Source organism: Amborella trichopoda, chromosome 8 (genome assembly GCF_054954075.1).
Source record: "Amborella trichopoda isolate Santa Cruz 75 chromosome 8, AtrichopodaSantaCruz75HAP2 v2.0, whole genome shotgun sequence".
NCBI classification, from domain to species: domain Eukaryota; kingdom Viridiplantae; phylum Streptophyta; class Magnoliopsida; order Amborellales; family Amborellaceae; genus Amborella; species Amborella trichopoda.
The window spans coordinates 26,966,201-26,984,676 of NC_142343.1; the positions used below are offsets into that span (position 1 = coordinate 26,966,201).

Genomic DNA, 18,476 nt, shown 5'->3' on the forward strand with positions numbered 1-18,476 from the left:
ATCCTCTTCCACATGTCCGTTGTTGTTGCTTCTCGTCTGGAATGACTTATGCGCAATTTTTTGTGGTTTAGAGATAGCGAAACCAAGAGATACCACCTCATTTCTTGGACCACAGCTTACAAGCCCAAGTCTCAGAGGGGCAAGTGGTGGTCGCACTTGGCTACAGAGGATGGTCAGCTGTGGCAAACCGTGCTCCATCACAAATAACGGCTCCACAACCCTCCTTGGCTACCCCATCTCTCTTCCTACAACTCCTTCTCAGGAGCTTGGAGATCCTTCTTACACCGCCTTTCTCCCTTAAAGCCAACATTCGTTTCCATGCTAGAGTGGGCAACAACATAAATTTCTGGTCCAACCTTTGGATTGGCCACACTCCCTTGAGAGACCTTTTCCCAACCCTCTTTCACCTTGCTAGAGACACTAACATCTCAGTTGCCGATTCCTTCCAACCCATTGGAACCTCCTGCTCCTGGAACCCAAATTTCTAATGAGACCAATGTCTTCCTCCAAACCCAAACCCTTTAATACTCTGTTTACCCTTCCACACGGGCCAGAAAAAACCATCTGGTCCCTCGCCTCAGACGGCTCCTGCTCGGTTTCCTCCTTTCACCGAAAACTCCAATCCTCTACCTCTGCAAACCCCACCCACTCTATCGCCGCCAAAGGCCTGGCAGACCCTTATCACTCCTAAAATCCAATTTTTCTGCTGGAGCGCCCTGTCCGAAATGGCCTTGACTAGACCAACTTCGTAGAAGGGGTATGATCACCCCAAACCGCAGCATCATGTGCTTGGAAGATGAGGAATCCAATCCTCACCTTTTCCTTCATTGCAGGATTCCCCACACGCTTTGGAAGGATATTCTTCATCTCTTCAACTGGTCCTGGATTACCCCGAGGTCGGTACCCAACTGGTCAAGCTAGTGAAGTTCCTCCCATGGGCCTCCTTGGGTATCTTACTGTGGAAGGCCACCGAAGCAGCGACCCTGTGGGCCATATGGATAGAGCGTAACAACCGCATTTTTCAAGGCCACTTCTCTCATATCCACACTCTCAAGGACAGCATCAAATCGAAGATCATTTTTTGGGCCTCTAATCACAAGCACCTCAAGTATCTCCCGACCTCAGCCTTCCACCTCAATTGGCAGAATCTCCTATCCCTAAGCCACCATGACATCCCACGATAATCCCTTTTGAGGCCTCCAGAACAGGACAAAAACCAAGGTCAACTTTGATGGCTGCTTGCTTGGGCAACCTGGGTCCCGCTGGTATTGGAAGCATTTTCAGAGACCACCTACGCACCTCCCTTTTCTATTTCGCCAAATCCATTGATCGAGCCAACTCCACCACAACTGAAGCTGTCGCCCTCCTAGAAGGGTCTCAAACTGAGCACTCACCTAATTTGGAAGGAGAATCTAGGAATGTGATCCTTTGGGCCTGGGGGGGCAGGGGGCACACCTCCATGGAGACCAGCCCATGTCTTTGATGAGATTTGTGACATGTGCAAGTCTATTCCGGTTTCATGGACTCATACCTGGCAGGAGGTGAACCACGTCGTAGATGCTCTCGCTGGGGAAGGCGCAGCACTGACAGGAGACTAGTTTCCATCGCCCTTTTTAGGTTTCCAGCCTCTAGGATAACTTCTTGCTGTATATAATTTTTTGGCATCCATCACCTTTGCAATGTTTTTCTGATAGAGCTCCCGATGTTGTGGGAAGCCTATTTTTTGGCAAACTGTAGTACAATACAATAGTGAATACATTCAAAAAATATATATATAACGCAAATTTGAGAACATGTATTCTCTGTCCAGGTGGTGAAACATCAAACAGAAATGTTCTTATGAAACTAAACATAATATAGAATAAGATATATATATATCATAAAGAGCACCACTTGCAATATTTTGACGCAGACAGGGAAGACCTGAAACACAATGCTAATAAAAAAACATTGTTCACAGATTTCCTTGCACCAAAATAGGCCTTCTCTTACTAATATCTTCCACTTTTATCCCCTTAAAACCATAAAAGTAAGATTCTTGTAGAAGTACACCAATGCAACCTGCTGCAAACAATAACAAAAATTCATCATTTCCATGAGATAATAGTTCGTTCCAGCATCTTCTGTAGCAGATTTCCTAAGTCTGTAATCAACTCATGATCTGGAAAGACACATAACTCGCGTACTTTCTTCTTTTTGGTATACAATGAGGGACATGGGAGGCCATAAGTAGCTTGTGGGTAAAATATCCAAGCACAAATACTTGGATACATCTAATATATGCCTAAAATATTTGTATCTGTATCTGGCCATATTAGATGGAAAGCTACCCTTCAGAGCCATTAAATATCCTCAGAAACCAAATTAACACGACATTCGCTACTAATCCTGCCAGCGATCTGACTGAAATTTGGTCAAAGAGTGAGAAACATAACAAACAAGTAGAATACCGATAGTAATTCAAATGACAGCTAGGGATTACTTGAAATAGATACCTGAGTACAAAATCAACAATGTCAAATAAGTCATAGTATTAAGGTTCAAAGAATCTATTGCCTTAGATTGTTCCTTCTATGAGCCAGCCTAAGGTTTTGTGTCCACATAACCCACAGCCCAGGGCATGACTCATATAGTGGTCGCAGGTTGGGAATGTGAGCCCTAATTTGGGACTAACACCTCATGGATTAGCCCTTTAGGACTATTATTTGAATGTTTGGACTCAACTCGGGACTTGGCCTGGTCCCATGCAAAGTCCTGAGTCCTTTCAAAACCCAAGGTCCAATGGTACGACTCAGCCAAGTTTTGTGAAATCAAGACTCATTGGACTTCTGAGTAGAGAGGGCAAGCATCGGGCAGACTCAACAAGTTCCACATCACTGTTTGGGACCATCTCCTTGATGTACTGTTATGGTTATCACCTCATCTGAACAATACTCTCATCACATATTTTTCACGGAACTTGTTAATTGTTCCACAAATGCATATCATTGCAGATGAATACATATACACCACAAGTTGTACATCTCTTATCTTTGCTGTGAGCCTGTGAAAAAATAGATCATCAGGTTCTTTCTTACTGTTTATAAATAAAATACTTTAGTGCATTCAAAAATTTCAGAATTGTCCATCACTCTCAGGTTCACTGCACATGATACACCATATTCATCTATACTGGAAGAAAAATGGATCACAAAGTTCTTTCCTACAGCCTCTAAAAAATAAAGGAAAAACTTTATATAGAGCCGAGGCTCTAAACAATCAAATTAGAGCCTACCTCAAAAACTTCATTAGAAGAGGTTCTTATGATGCCCAAATATCCTCAAGTTGATCATCTCGACATCAAGATGCATCGACATGAGAAAAAAGTGGATTTCAAGTTCTGGAAATAATGTATTTGGTAACACATTTTTGGACCGTCACTTTTCAAGATTTTCAAGTTTTCATAGATATGTCGATCTACACCATTTTTGTAGCATTAAAATTTATAAATAAAGACAAAAATATATTTAAAGGCGATCAAAGATTTCCAGTATTGAAACCACATTTATCGACACTATTTGAAGGTAGGCTCTAATTTGATTGTTTAAAGCTTACGCTCCATACAAACCGCACCCAAAAATAAAAGGATAAGCTTTGTAGAAGGTACCCACCTTATACTAACTATACAAGTAAGGCGCGCCTCTACATTTTGCCGGAAGATATAATTCCAGTATCGTAAAGTTTACGATGGCTTGCAAATCAACGTTTAACCCTAATTATGAAATTTAAAATTCTAAAAATGGTGCAGATCGAGCAGATCTATAAATACTTGAAATTCTTAAAAATAGATAGTTCAGATAACTTGTTAAAAGATACATTATTTTTAGGGCTTCAATATTTTTCTTTATATCCATATATCTCAAGGTCGAGACGATCAATTGGAAGGTTTTCCAGCTTCAGAATACTCTTTTCTACTAGATTCTTGCGATGCACCTTACTTCTATAGTATAAGGTTGCAACCTTATATAATTTTTTTGCAAAATAAAAACTTTTAAGGGTATCTAAACTGTGCTATGTGACGAAGTCAATATGGAGATGGATGCATTTACATGATATTGGGTTTTAGAATTTGTCAAGAAAACTTCTTTAGCCAAGATGATTCATCATGATTTTCTTAATCTAGTAAAGAGAGATGATCATAGAGCCAAAAAGTTGTTCACTATTTTTCAGGCCAATTGGGGATATGCTTGACATCTTGGATATTGGAAAACACACATGAGAATTTGCTTGCATCTATTTATTTGGTTTCGGAAGAATACTCTCTATACTTGGCGTTAGAAAGGCACTTGGTATCCAGTCAAATTAAAGCAAATGAGAAGGAACCAACAAACAAAACAAAACTACAAATCCGAATGGACATAGTAGACAGTATTGTGAGTAGAGTAATGATCCTATGAGACCCTCCCACACCCATGTGTGTAGGACCTTAAAGGATCACCATTAAATTTGGCACAGATCACTAAAAAGTCAAGTCCCACACCCATGTCATAACATTTCTAGAGATCTCTGCCAAATTTAATGATGATACTTTGGGGTCCTATACATACGGGTGTGGGAGGGTCTCATAGGATAATTACTCTTGTGAGTATATAGAGCCGAAGAGCTTCTTGGAAGAGTTACCAGCCAGGCTCACCTCATTTCATGCATTAAAGTAGCAAGCTGATTGGAATTAGAACTCCACCAGCTTCAAAGGAAATAACTGAATTCGCTTATAAATGGTAGGCAAAATAGGGTAGCCCAAAACATCAACATCATCCAAGCCTTATCTCAATTATTTGGGGTGGCTACATGAATATTGTTCCTCCATCCTTCAGAATTTATGATATGACGTGGCAAAATTTTACATTGGCTGTGCACTTAACACAACCCACCTCCTTTACCGGGCTTAGGAAAGGTTAAGGAAAATTTTAAAGTCTTCACCCTTATTAAACAATAAAACAAAGTTCCACATTTCAACCAAAACATCCGCTCCTACAAATTTGTCCCACCACCAGACTAAAGGTTGCATGAGAGCCATTTAATGGAACGAAACCAAACATCTTCAAGATGATATCAAAAGATCGCTAAACTTGCATAGATGATCATCTCACAAATCTTACATAGAGCCCATATTACACCCAAATGAATCTTATATAGAACCCATATGTTTCATTGAAATAAGCAATTATCTCACATGAGTTCCACTACCAGTTAGTACACATACTGGTATGATAACCTAAACAAGATGGAGCAAATACTACTCATGTACCACGGACAAACGTTGCTACTAAATATGTCCAATAAGTTTGAAACACCCACTCTATTAGCATGCAACAAGTAACAAGGCTCATAACATAAAAGAAAATTCCAAAAGAGATTGACAAAACAAAAACCTGAAGAGAGGAATGAAAAAATCCAAACCTGAATAGAGGTGAGATATTCTGAATTTACAAAGAGTATTTCCCGCAATCGCTTCTCCCATTGAGACCATTCCTTAGCATATGATCCTTTCGTAGAGTCCACTCTGAAAAGAAAGTCAATTGAAAGTTTTGACAAGCTAATCTACATAATTTTGTTAATAAGCAAGATAAGGTAACAGGTAGCCAGGTACATGCTGCACATTTATCCCAAAATTCATATATCATGCACATCATCCTTTATTCTTGTCAAATGGTTTAAAATGTTAACATAACCCGAAATACAAAGGTATACATAAATAAGGCATGTTAACAATACTTTACAAGAACCCCTTGAGCTAAATCCTATAAATTATGGCTGTAAAATGAGAAAGGGCATTTATGAAATCCTATATGTCAACAATACTACTTTAGTTTCCCTTCCAAATATTCCATGCTATCAAAAAGGGCATTTTTGTCATCCAAAAGGGTATAATTGATAGTTTTATTAAAAGAATGATACAAACCAAGTTTAGGAGATGGCTTGGTTCAAACCTATTTTTAGTTCATTTTTTAATTTAAACCGAGAAGCTTGAATAGAATTTTTTTTATTGTTTAATTTGGGTTAATATCATAGGTGGACTAGAATGGCATTTCATTTAATCTCTTGGATAGGATGTAGGTCGCAAAAGAGAAAGGGCTTTGAACTCTGCTTGATATGGCATCAGTTTTTAGGTGGGGTCCTTTTTCTCAAGATGGGATTGACATTGGTTTTCAAAAATATGGGAATTTGGTGAAGGAAGAGAGGAGAGTCCTTAGTGGGACAAAAGAGAAGTACGTGGATTTCTACCTAGACCGAGACTGCATAGACAAGAGAAGATGGAAGGGAAAGTTTTTAGGTATTTTATTTTCTTCTATTTTCTTTTTTGATGTATAAAAGGGTGGAACATACTCTTATAAAGAAGATGATATATTTTATATGAGTTTTTTCTCTTTTTGCTTTTCTTTTTTTTTTTTAAAGGGAAGGAAGAGTACTTCTTTAGAGAAATATCGAGCCTCTTCATCATTTTGGCTTGATTTACAACCACTTGATCTTCTCTCGTAGTGTTGCTCAAGTTGCTTGTTTAAGGATCGAAAAGAGGATGGATTTGGCTTCCCGCCTTCCTTTCGCATCAAGTGGTATGAAAGCACAATTTGAGGACAGTATGATGGCAGGTCATGGATTTCAAGGCCATTGAAATTCCGAGTTGGACCGGATGATTGAGTGACTCAAAAACATGATAAAGACGGTTGCATGGTTGTTGAAAGGGACAACTGCATGCCCCAAATGAAGATGTTCTCACAATGTTGGATTCAAATTGTTTGACACGAATCTGGGTCCAAATTTGAGTCAGAGTGGGCTAATTATATGTCCAATCATCCAGTTTTGTTCGAAGCACCACGGCATCAGCCGGAACACAAATGTAATGGGGAGTCGGGGATCCAACCACCCCCAGGCAGACATAACCAGCATAGGGGAACAGATAGGGAGGAAACGCATAATCGGTGTAGTAATAAGTAAAGATAAGAGCTAAGAGATTCAGAGATTCAGAGATTCAGGTATTAAAGTTGATGACCCTGAGTTCTATGAAAATCTTCCCTTGAAGAGAATTTGGACTGGTTGAGAACAGTTTATCGCTTCTTTGATTGGAAAGACTTGTTCATTTCAAAGAAAGACAAACTTGTGGCTCCTACATTTAGGGGACTTACAGTAGTGTGGTGGAAGCGAGTTCAAAACGTAGGGCTTTGAAATGGGTAAAGATAAAATCAGATCATGGGCCAAGATGTATTGCGCGGGCGATTTCTCCGGCCATGCTATACACAGATTTTGTACCAATAGTTTCACTAGTTCTATCAAGGTATGAAATCAGTTTGGAATTACACAAAAAAGTACTAACACTTATCCCTGCATTATGGGTTAATGGAGGCCAAAAACCAAAAGGTGGCGCATTATTTTTCACAGTTGTGAAGGTCTATCCAAGTTGAACTTGAACTACATATGCCTCGGTTGGAGACAGCATGTCAAACTGCCATGAAGGTGGAGGAAGGACAGAAAAGGGGGTAACCACAGGTCAAACCCCCTCCAGAGCAAGATCATCACAAAGTTGGAGGCCTTTGCCTCCAACCCGGGGAGTTCCAACAACCAACATGGCTCAACTACTGGAACCCAAGATTGAACCTGAGGCCAAGAGCCTGCTAGCCCAAGGTGTTTCAGGTGCAATGAGGTGGGACATCAAGCTAAAGAGTGTCTGTTGAATGTAGCCCAACACCACACCACAATGGGTCGACCATGAAGAACACCCAGTGATTACGGCTGAAAACAACGCTGAGATTAGTGATTGAGTGGATGAAGTGGTGGCAGATCAAGACGAGACTTCGTTGGTTAGATGTGTTCTCTCGTGCTAAGAAGCCTGGCTGAGAACTACCTCAATTCGCACCCCATGTATATGTAACATGAAGCGAGGGGAGATCTGGGATAGGAAGCAAGAACGAGGGAGCGAGGGAGCCTTAAAGATCTGAAGTTGAGGGTACAAGTTTTGTACATTGCAAGGTCACGGGAGCACATTCCTTTAATTAAATCTGATCGCGGTCCGTTGAGCTTAGGATTGAGGCTCCCAAAGATCACTTATCCACAGTATTTTGGATTGGAAGCGACTTCTATTGAACAATTTTTTAAGCAAGTTTCACTCTAAAAATTTACTCATGTGGGTCCATTACAAAAATTGCACACCTTACTACATTCGTCTGCCTACGTACATACATGACCTCATTTTTGGCACCAATCGGTTGGATTAGATGGTTCCCCCTCGAGTATCGATTGATGATTAGATTTAAGAATGATGTGATAGATTGTTTTCAAAAAAGAAATGTTATGATAGATAAGCTTCCCTTTGGGGAAAAAAAAAACAAAAAAGAGAAATGAAAGACATTGCCATATTCTCAATAGCTTGCCTCCAACAAAGATTCTCGGAGGGGGGGCCTCAAGGACATATCAATGATAGAGACTTCACATTTCCACGCATATATCTTCTTCCATCATCCATTAGGCAACCCCATGAGTGGCTTAATTTGGGAGACCAACACACAAGTGATACAAATCCTTCGAGAGGTAGACACCCAATGAACTAGTTACAAACCACGATTCACAAGGTGTGTAAAGTTGTAAACTATGAAATATATATAAGAATATTAGGGCCAGTAGAAAATTTTTAGCCCATAAAAATATTGGTGATCCATGTTCCATTGTTTATGAACCTAAAAATGCATTGGTAAAAACTTGCTCCCAAAAAGCAACTCAATTATCTTTTCTATCTCCTTCCTTCTCTCTCTCACCATCTCTTATTACCTTTCTTTGAAACTAGTTACAAGACATGATTCACAATGTGCGTAAAGTTGTAAATTGTTAAATATATAAGTTGTAAACTGTTAAATATATAGGATATTAGGACCTTTAGAAAATTTGTAGGCCATAAAAAAATTGGAGATCCATGCTCCATTGTTTATGAACCTAAAAATACGTTGGTAAAAACTCACTCCCAAAATAGAAGATATCAAGATACTCAATTCCAAGAGGGTGGAATCGGGGATCCAATTACTCATGGAACCATGATTTTTGAGCATACCAATCTTGATCCCATTAATCCAAGATCTAGTTCTTCGATTTCTCAGATCGAGATCCCTAAATCATGAAAACGCCTAGAATCGAGATCCCGTGTCTCAGAGCATAGAATTGAGATTCCAAAGTAGGAGCAACACCTCCATAGAGGATCCCGAATATCCCCGTAACAATATGTGTATTGTGCAACTTCATCATCAACAATGGTAGTCGCAAGAATACGATCTCTCAGGAGATGGTAAAGAAGTTACATCTCAAGGTGGGAAAGCATCCAAATCTTTAAGGTTACATGGTTTAAACACAAGACTAGGTCTATGTTACTTCTCTTGATAAAGTTTTTTTTTAATATGTTTCTCTTGATTAAATTTTCTTATTGGCAATTGCAGAACATTTTAAGTGATGGCAGATAGGTTACATCTCAAGATAGGAAAGTATCCACATCCTTACAAGGTTGCATGGTTCAAAGAAGGGCCCAAGGTATATGTTACTTCTCGATGCTTAATTAAGTTTTCTATTGCTACGTTTTATAAAGATAAGGTTTCGGTGTGATATCGCACCAATGGATGCTAGCCACATACTCTTTAGGGCCAGAAGTGTGATAAGCAAATGATCTATAATAGTGAATATAAACACTTGTACCTTTTGGAAGGATGGCCATAAGGTAGTATTATTGCCCTTGTGTGAGGAGGCTCCACCCAAGTCTTCCAAGAGGAGTGTGTGACTCTTCTCTTGATGGTTTATGGAGGAGAGTGGAGAAAAGGCAGATCTATGCACCTGTGGAATGGGCTTGGGGCAACCTGTTTCAATGCCTAGATCCCTTGGACCATTTTCTTTGGAGTTTAAGGACCTTATTCCAACCTATGAGGAATATACAGCATTTTATAAACCTCATACCTAGGTTTACCTAGCCTACCTACTTATAGAATGAGTCCTGAAGAGCATTATGAGCTTCAGAGGTAGGTGGATGAATTGTTGGCAAAGGGGCTCATAGGGTTAGCATGAGTCCACATGCTGTACCAGCTTCGCTTACCCCAAAAATGAGGATTCAGATTTCAATCCTCAGACATGAAAGAAGCTCTAGTGTTTGATGAAAATGTTAGTGATCCAAACAACTCAAATTTGCTAGTGATCCATGCTCCATGAATCTAGATATGTGCTGTTGATCTTTGGAACCAATGTGAAAGATCGAACTTACGGAGCTGGAGACACCACCTTCTTCTGTGATCCCAACAACTATGGTTGTGTCTTCAGGTGGGGTGAAGGTTGATCATGAGAAGGATGGCGCCAAAGTGAAAAATCAGTGTCAAAGGGATGCATAGTTTGTAGGGACTTGCTAATTTCCATAGGAGATTCATTAGAAGTTTCAGCACTATCATGGCCCCAATCACCAAGTGCTTGAAATGTGAAGCTCTTCATTGGATCTCAGCAACAAGTAAAGCCTTTGACACTTTCATAGGAGATTCATTAGAAGTTTCAGCACTATCATAGCCCCAATCACCAAGTGCTTGCATTGCCATATTTCAGCAAGGTTTTCGAGGAAGAATGTAACGCCTTTCATATGAAGATTGGTGCAATGTTTAGTCAAGACAAGGGACAAGTTGCCTTCTTAGTGAATAACACAATGAAGCATGAAGAAAGTTTACCACATATGATGCTTAGTTATATTCCGTCATCGATTCCCTAAGACTTGTTGAAGTTGCTTTGTGTAGTGAAAGTTTATCCCATACACTGACCCTAATGCATTGAAGCACATCAATAGCCAGAAGAACCTTAGCGTATGGATGCAAAGTTGATGGCGTACTTGCAAGAGCTCACAATCACTATCTGATACCGGTTAGGGGATCAGAATTGGGTGGCTGGTGCATTGAGCCGATGTTCAAACCTTGGTGTAAACCTAGTAGCTTGAGATAGGTTTTTAGCAAAAAAAGAGGAAAGGAACATTGTTCAAAAAAGCGGACCGCCCAACACCTAAGCGGTCCAGAAAGGCTGACCGCCTCACCCAGGCCTAGGCGGCCTACCCCTAGGTGGTCGCCAAGGTGGGTTCTCTGAGCTGGGCGCCCACCTAGGAGCCCAAGGCATGCGCCCTGCCCAGGGGCGGAAATACCCCTTGTTGAAAGGCATTTTTAGATCTTTTTTTAATAGAAAAGGGGGAAAATTGTGGGTTTTAGATTGATTTGAAACCTAAACCCCATTAGAGCTTATTTTAGAGAGAGAAAACCCTAAAAAACTAGTTTTTTGTGATTGCCATAGAATCAAAGTGTTTCTCAAAGTTACGAGAAATTGAGCTAAGGCCCATATTGATATTGAATTTAGTTTTGGAAATTTTATAAGTCTTTAGAGGAATTTTTAGAAGATTTTGACCTTCGAAAACATTATAGAGGTGGAAGTTTGGAGATCTAGCAATCAAAGTTAATGAAAAATTTTATTTTTCAGATTGCTAGTATTATTTTGAGATGTCTTTTTTTATTTGAGAAATGTTAACTTTATATACAAGGCAAAGATTCCAAAATGTATACAAAAAATGGCATCCCACAGGTTGGGTGCTCCATAAATATCAAAAAAGCAAGAACAAACTAGAAGAAAAAGTGGGAGTGGAGGTAGAGGGAGGATAGAGAGATACAAATGAGATCGAGAGGTAAGAGAGAGAGAGAGAAGAAATAACATGCTAATATCATAAAGATTCTAAAAAGAAGAGATCCAGAAATCCTTTGTTGTCTTCATCTTGAGCGCATCAACACCAAAAATCTTCTTGTGACTTCTTAACTTCATACTACTCAACTGTGAGATGTACCATGCTGGTGTAGTATACCGCATTGCAGAAATATGGGGTGTACCATGCAGGGTAAGAGTTGGCATTGCTGAACCTTATAGTCTCCACTGAATTAGTCTTGGAGTGCTGCTGAGACCCAAAGAGCATAAATGCCTTGCTTTTGAGAAGAGAGATTGAAGGAGAGCGAGATTTTCGTGGAAGCAAAAGGAGGGTGCTTCCTCGATACAGTACCAAAGGTAGCTGCATTCTACAAAGAATCAACTGTGGCAGCTTACTGAGTTTTGTCCACCAATGGAGAAGTGTTGGAGAGTGAGGTTTGGCTACATGGCTTTGTCCGGCAATAAAATGGGGTGGAGAGTGGGGTCTGAAAAGGCCTTAAAGAGAGGCCTAAGAGAGGTGGTAAGCACCAGGGGAAGAGAGGTGAGTATGGGTTTGAGAAGGCTTATAGAGAGATTAAGGATGTGGAAGATAGTATAAAAGAAGCTCCTATTTGCCCAAAAATTGATACTGTCTTTTTTTCTTTTCTTTTTTTATTTATGGGGCTATGTTATAAATGAATTAGATGTTTAGGGGGAATTGGGATAGCAGATAATGGGATCTGAAAAGGAATAGTCTAGATTTAGAGGGGGGGAGTGAGGTGATAGAGGTGGAAGGTTGAGAAAAACGCACCTTTGCATGGCCATGGAAGTCGTTCCAAAGTATGCGGTGAAGCTTTGCTTAGATTTTTGACAGGGATCCAGAAGTGAAGTAGAAGGAAGATGGATCCATAAGTGGAGTAGATGGATGAAAGAGAAAAGATAATTTTTTTCTTGTTTTTGTTTTTGTAAATGGAGAGAGAAGAGAGTTTTTGGCCTATCTGTGGCAATATGAAAGTAAGCAAAACATTCCTTTTTCTTCTTTTATGCTTTTTTTTTTTCTTATATTTTTTTTTCGTTTTTTCCTCCTTTTTCTTTCTTTTTTTTTTTTTTTTTGTTTTTTTCTTTTGTAAGAGGGGAAGAGAAAGAGTTAGACTGGGGAGGTCGAAGAGAGAGGGAGAAAGGGGAGGGTGTAACTGTTGTCAAGCACTTTGTTGGGCTCCCACACCTAAAGATGCTCCTTGTTTTGCCAGTCGGTCAGCCTTAGAATTGGCTGCTCTGTGAATATGCATGTAGGTGATCTGAGGGAGAAGGCAGCACAAGAAATCAATATGGTCAAAAGTAGAAGCTAGCCTCCGGGGGGGCTGTTGTTGACGAGTGGCCCAAAGAAGAGTGTTAGAGGAGTCAACTTCTACAAGGATGCCTTGAGAGTTAATTCCCAACTGAGCGACCCTCTTTAGTCCTTCAAGCAAAGTCACTGCCTCTGCAAAAGTGAATAAAACAGTTGTGCTATTTGCAAGCGAGCCACCTATGCTTGAGGGTCTTGGGTTTCCTAATGAAGACCCATCGGTATTCAACTTTAGGAATCCCAAAGGGGGAGGGAGGGGGGTCCAAAGAGGTCTAGGTTGGTCTGATTGGGTTGATAGGTTTAAGAGGCATGCCCAGTTATTAAGAAACTGTTGTATAGGAATTGTAGTGTCTATGGGAATGTTTTTGGCCACAGAAAAATGAGAGCAGAAGAGGAGTTGAATATGGATTCTAAGTTTTTCAGGATGCCTCTGAAAGTTCGAGAATTCCTTTCCAATCGAAGACTCTAGATTAAGGCAAATACAGAGTGGTGTCAAAGCTTTTTCCCATTTTTTGAGAAAGAAAAAGGGGGGGGGGGGGGGGGGGCAGGGGGGGCGAAGAAAGGACTCAAAGAGACTTTTTAGGTCATGAGATGTGACCCACTTCAGACCAAACAGTTGGAGGAGGGATGACCAGAGGGTGAGAGAGACTTTGCAATGGATAAAGAGGTGTGGAATGCATTCTTCTTCCTCTAGAAACATGATGCACCAGTTAAGGAGAAAGAAGCCTCTCCTCTGGAGTTGATCTACGGTAATAGCCTTTCTTTGAAGGAGAACCCAATGAAGGCCTAGACTTTGTGAGGAATAGGGAGAGACCAAGAAAAATTGAGAAGTGGCTTAAGGTTCTGGTAAGGGAGAAGTGAAGAGCAAAACGAGGAGACGGAGAAAGTTCCCGAAGAGGCCACAGACCAACTTAAAGAATCCTATCGAGAGAGGGTAGAGAAGATGGGTTCAAGGATTTGGAGCATAGACAACAAGAGAGCAGATTCCTGATCCATGAGGTTTCTTCTTGGAGTCCAAACCAGATTGGAGCCATTGAATTCTACATAGTCTGCTATGAATGCTTCAGGGTCCCTTGCTACTAGGAAGAGAGAAGGGAACGCCACTGAAAGAGGAGAGTTTCCAATCCACAAATCCGACTAGAAAAGAATGCGAGAGCCATCTCCTAACCTATATCGGGTGCGTTGTAAGAAGGCATTTCTAGCTGTGCAGATGCATGTCCACACTCCCAAAGATTTATGAGGTGGGGCTCTAGAGATCCATTCCCCATTGGTAGGACCATATTTTGCTTGTATAACCTGTATCCATAGGAGTGGGTGGGGAGACAAAAATGTCCACCACCATTTGCCACGAAGGGCAAGATTCATGGTTCTAAGATTTTTAATTCCAAGACCCGCAAATTTTTTTGGGGAGCATACAATGTCCCAAGTCACTAGATATATTTTCTTAGAAACCTCCACACCAGACCAAAGAAAATCCCTAGTTAATTTCTCTAACCGCTAGATGATTGAGATAGGTATCTGAAAAAGGGACGTGTAATAGACAAGGATGCTGGCCAGGGTGGCATGACTGAGAGTAATTCTACCCCCTAAAGATAGAAATATTCCTAGAGAACTTCCATGTGAATCTTTGAATGAGGCCATCCCACAGTTCATTTCTTGGTTTTCCTACACACAGAGAAAGTCCTAGATATGAGGAAGGAAGAGTTTCCGTCGCACATCCCAGGCGTTGTGCTAGGCTCTTCAATTCGGTATCTCCTACGTGGACTCCTAAGACAAGGACCTGGAATGTATTGCTTCATGAGCCGTCAGAGCACCATCTAGAATTTGTCTATTTGCAACAAAAGCAGATTGGTTTGGGGAGATTACTACGGTGAGGGCCTCTTGCAGATGGGAGGCAAGTACCTTCACCAAGATTTTGTAGGATGAATTGAGGAGGCTGATAGGGCAGAAATCTAACATTCTATGAGCTCCTTTATTTTCGGGACCAAGGCTATGAAGGTGCACTAGAAAGCTGAGTTAAGTCTGCTTCTAAGAAAACAATTGGAAGAAAGCATGGATGTCAGGGGCCGTGGTCTCCCATTGGGTTTGGAACAACGCTAAAGGGAAGCTGTCTGGGCTAGGGGCCTTATCCTTGGGAAGATCGAAAGAACCTTTCCTGATTTTTTCTAAAGTGAAAGGGGCATTCAAGTGAAGAAGCCATCATGGGGGAGATGGTTTGGAATGCTATATTGCCTAGAACTGGGCGATGATGGACTGGTTTAGAGAATAGATTCTTAAAAACTCTAATGAAAAGATGACTAATGTGACAGGGTTGGGTAAAGGAGAGAGGCCCTACTGAAATTTCAGTGATAGCATTTCCCCTGCATCTTGAGCAGGCAGTTTTGTGGAAGAAATCTGTATTCTTGTCCCCTTCTTTAAGCCACTTTATCCAAGACCTTTGATACCAATAAGTTTCTTCCTGCTGAAGGGTCCGAGAAAGGGTGACCTTTGCTTGGATCCTTTGTTCCCTTTCCCAAGGGGTAAGAGTTCAGGATCCCTCAAGGAGATCTAAATCTGAGATGAAGGTATTTAGGTTTCTAATTGGGACTCTAAAGGTGGAAGGAAGCTGACGACTCCATTGTTTCAGAGCGGCTTTCATAATTTGGAGCTTTTTGGACAACTTATACCCTGCCCACTCAGAGATAAGAGCAGTTATCCAGATAGAATGAAAGAGGGGGAAGAAGGATGGATCAAACATCCAAAAAAGTTCGAACCTAAAAGGTTTATTAGAACATTGTGTGGGGGTGGTATTTAGAAGAATGGGTAAGTGATCAAAGGTGGTCTTAGGAAGGGCTCTAGAACAAGTACCAAGGAAGGAATCTTCCCAAAGGTGGTTCACCAGGAAGCGATCAATCTTAGTCAAAGTTGGATTTTCTGCATGGTTAGATCATGTGAAAGAGGCTCCTGATAAAGGGATATCAATAAGCAGGATGCTCTCAATGAAATCCGAAAAGCCACTCATTGAGGCATTGAGAGGACCAGCCGTCGATTTTTCTGAAGGCCACCTAACTGTGCTGAAATCTCCTCCCAACAACCAGGGTAGGGTAGGGGGTTCCTGGGATGAGAGCTCCAGCCAGAATGAAGGTCTAAGAGAGGGGTTGTTGGGGCCAGATACAAAAGTAGACACAAAGGTGAAACCATCAGAGATTCGACTAAAAGAAAGGGAGACTGAGTGGTCCTTGATTTGTGGCAATGAACCCTGAAGAATGGTTGGGTTCAAGATTACCCAGATTCCCCCTTAGGCTCCCTGAGATTCTTTAGCTACCCAGGAGCAAGGGAGATGTCCCCATATTTCTCTTAATAAAGGGAGGTCAGTGGAAGGGAGTTTAGTCTCAAACAAAGCTAAAATGGTGGGGAAGTGGGAGAAACTAGCGAGCAGACAGCACATCTCTTGGGGTGACTGCCGAGCCCTCTAATATTCCAAAAGAGGATCCTCATTTAGGGAAGTTGGGGTGGCGAGAGTGTCTCCTTGCGGATCTCCTCTTAGTAAGGCTGACTGGAAGGATGGAGGTTAAGGGAAATAAGTTGCGCTGATGTCCTAGAGGTGTCATAGTTCACCCCCGAGCGAAGCTTGACCAACTCGCAGGAACCTCTTAAATTTTTGGGTGAAGAGTTTACCTGGCAAGTGGTTGCTTGTCCCAAGATGGTCCGACAGCTGAGTTACATCTCCTGGGAGAGCCAGTCCAACATCATTAATCGTCTCCGCCATAAAGGGTTCAGCTCTGTCAATTCTTTCAAGCTCTCCCGGATCTTCGAAAGTGGAAGACTGGATATCAGAGTTGAAATTTGACCATTGAAGAGATTCTGAGGGTGGGTTCCGTGACGAAGTCTGAAGAGGTACACTTCGAAGGGGAGCCAAGGAGATAAGAGGCTCAAAAGAGGGGGCAGTAGAAGAGAAAAGTGCAGGGAAGAAATAATTTAGAGGAGGGATGCATGGACCTCCGGTTTCTTGAGCAGCATTTAGCGGAAATCACATTTCAAGTGGTATGGACATTAGCTCATACAAGTCCGAGAATTGGAGACCGGTACCCGAATGGTCAGGATGAGTCGAAGAGAAAGGGTTTGAGGGTATGGGCTTCTTTGTGGACTGCTCAGAGGAAACAAAGATAGGAGGGGTGAGAGAGGATCCAAGAAAAGGGGTTGGGAAGCCTTGACAGTATGCATAAGGCGGTCTTGGAGTGGGAAGAGTTTGAAATGGCTGTATATGATTATGATCTTGATGCGGAAAGATGGGCATGGTACTTGGTGGTCTTTGTGAGGTTTGCTGACAGAACCCAACCTGGATAAGCAGGCTTTTTCTTCTGGTCACGAGGCATGTTGAAGATGGAGGGTTCGTGGTGAGGTTCAGAGGGAGGGGGCAGGGTGTGGTTTTCTATAGGTAGAGCCAGAAGGCTTGAGGTTGGAAGTAAAAGAGAAAGGGGCTGCAGGAAAAGGAAGTAAGGCACCAGAGTAAGAGGGAAAGAAGGTGGATATTGTATGTCACCATTTGAGTTTGGCAGGGATTCAAAGGAAGGATGAGATGTTGAGGTGACTAAGGGGGAAGATGAGTAATATGGGTGGAGGAGTAATAGGTTAAGGGTTTGAATGGGTAGGTTTTCAGCTAGAACGGTAAGGGAAGTGGCAGGTGTCTGGACCAGAGGTGTAGAAGGGGGGAGAGGCGTCGTCTGGCTAAAAGGGTTTGCCACCTCATTTAATGGAGACTGGAAAGAGAGTGACTGAGAGGCTAGTACAGGGCATGGGTCTAAGTGCGAGGAAGAAAAAGGTTGAGAGGTTGGATGGCCAGCATTAATTGGAACCTTAGGTGGTTCCTGGAGACAGTTGTCATATATTGGAAATAAGGTCGGCTTTCCTCGATAAATGTTCACCATTAATGTGGAGGACAGACAACGTGGCCGAAGGCGCCGCCTGAGTTGTAGAATGAATATCGGATGGCCTCGGGAAGCAACCATCACTTAAAGAGCTGGCAGGCATGTGGTCAGTAGGTGACTTCGAGAGTATGCATTGTGTGCCAAGTGGCATTGGGAGGCATCCTGCATTTAAAGACTCTGTCTCAAGGTAGAAGATATCGAAATAATCATCAGGGTGAGGTGGGCAGGAATTGGATGAGGAGGGTAGATCTAATTGAAGTGGTGATCCGGGTTGGACATATGGCTACAACCCGAATCCTTTGGATAAAAATTGCATAAGATGCAATTTTTGTGAAAAAGAAACAAAAAGGGGCATAAACCGGTTCAATAAACATCTTTGCTGGTATCAAGGGGATGTTGCCCCATGTGAAAAAGCACCTGATGCTCCTAATGAGGAGATAAAAAATTCCGAATCTTGTAAAAATGAATAAAGATGAGAGACGGGCATCCATATCAGAGATGAGGTCTGGGGTTTGGGTCAATTAGGA

The 18,476-nt window shown here is 41.6% G+C and overlaps 1 protein-coding gene across 3 annotated transcripts in view; it reads right to left on the reverse strand.

Moving 5' to 3' along the window:
• The window catches only part of RNL (RNAligase), a 134,838-nt gene that overhangs the window by 4,253 nt on the left and 112,109 nt on the right, over positions 1–18,476 (reverse strand). For all 3 annotated transcript variants that reach the window (XR_016061392.1, XM_006843213.4, XM_088874615.1), the window contains one exon: positions 5,440–5,542. Coding sequence is in view for 2 of the 3 variants with exons in the window: in XM_006843213.4 (XP_006843276.3) it covers positions 5,440–5,542 (103 nt within the window). In the remaining variant the exon portion in view is untranslated. The remainder of the gene's footprint in view (positions 1–5,439; positions 5,543–18,476) is intronic.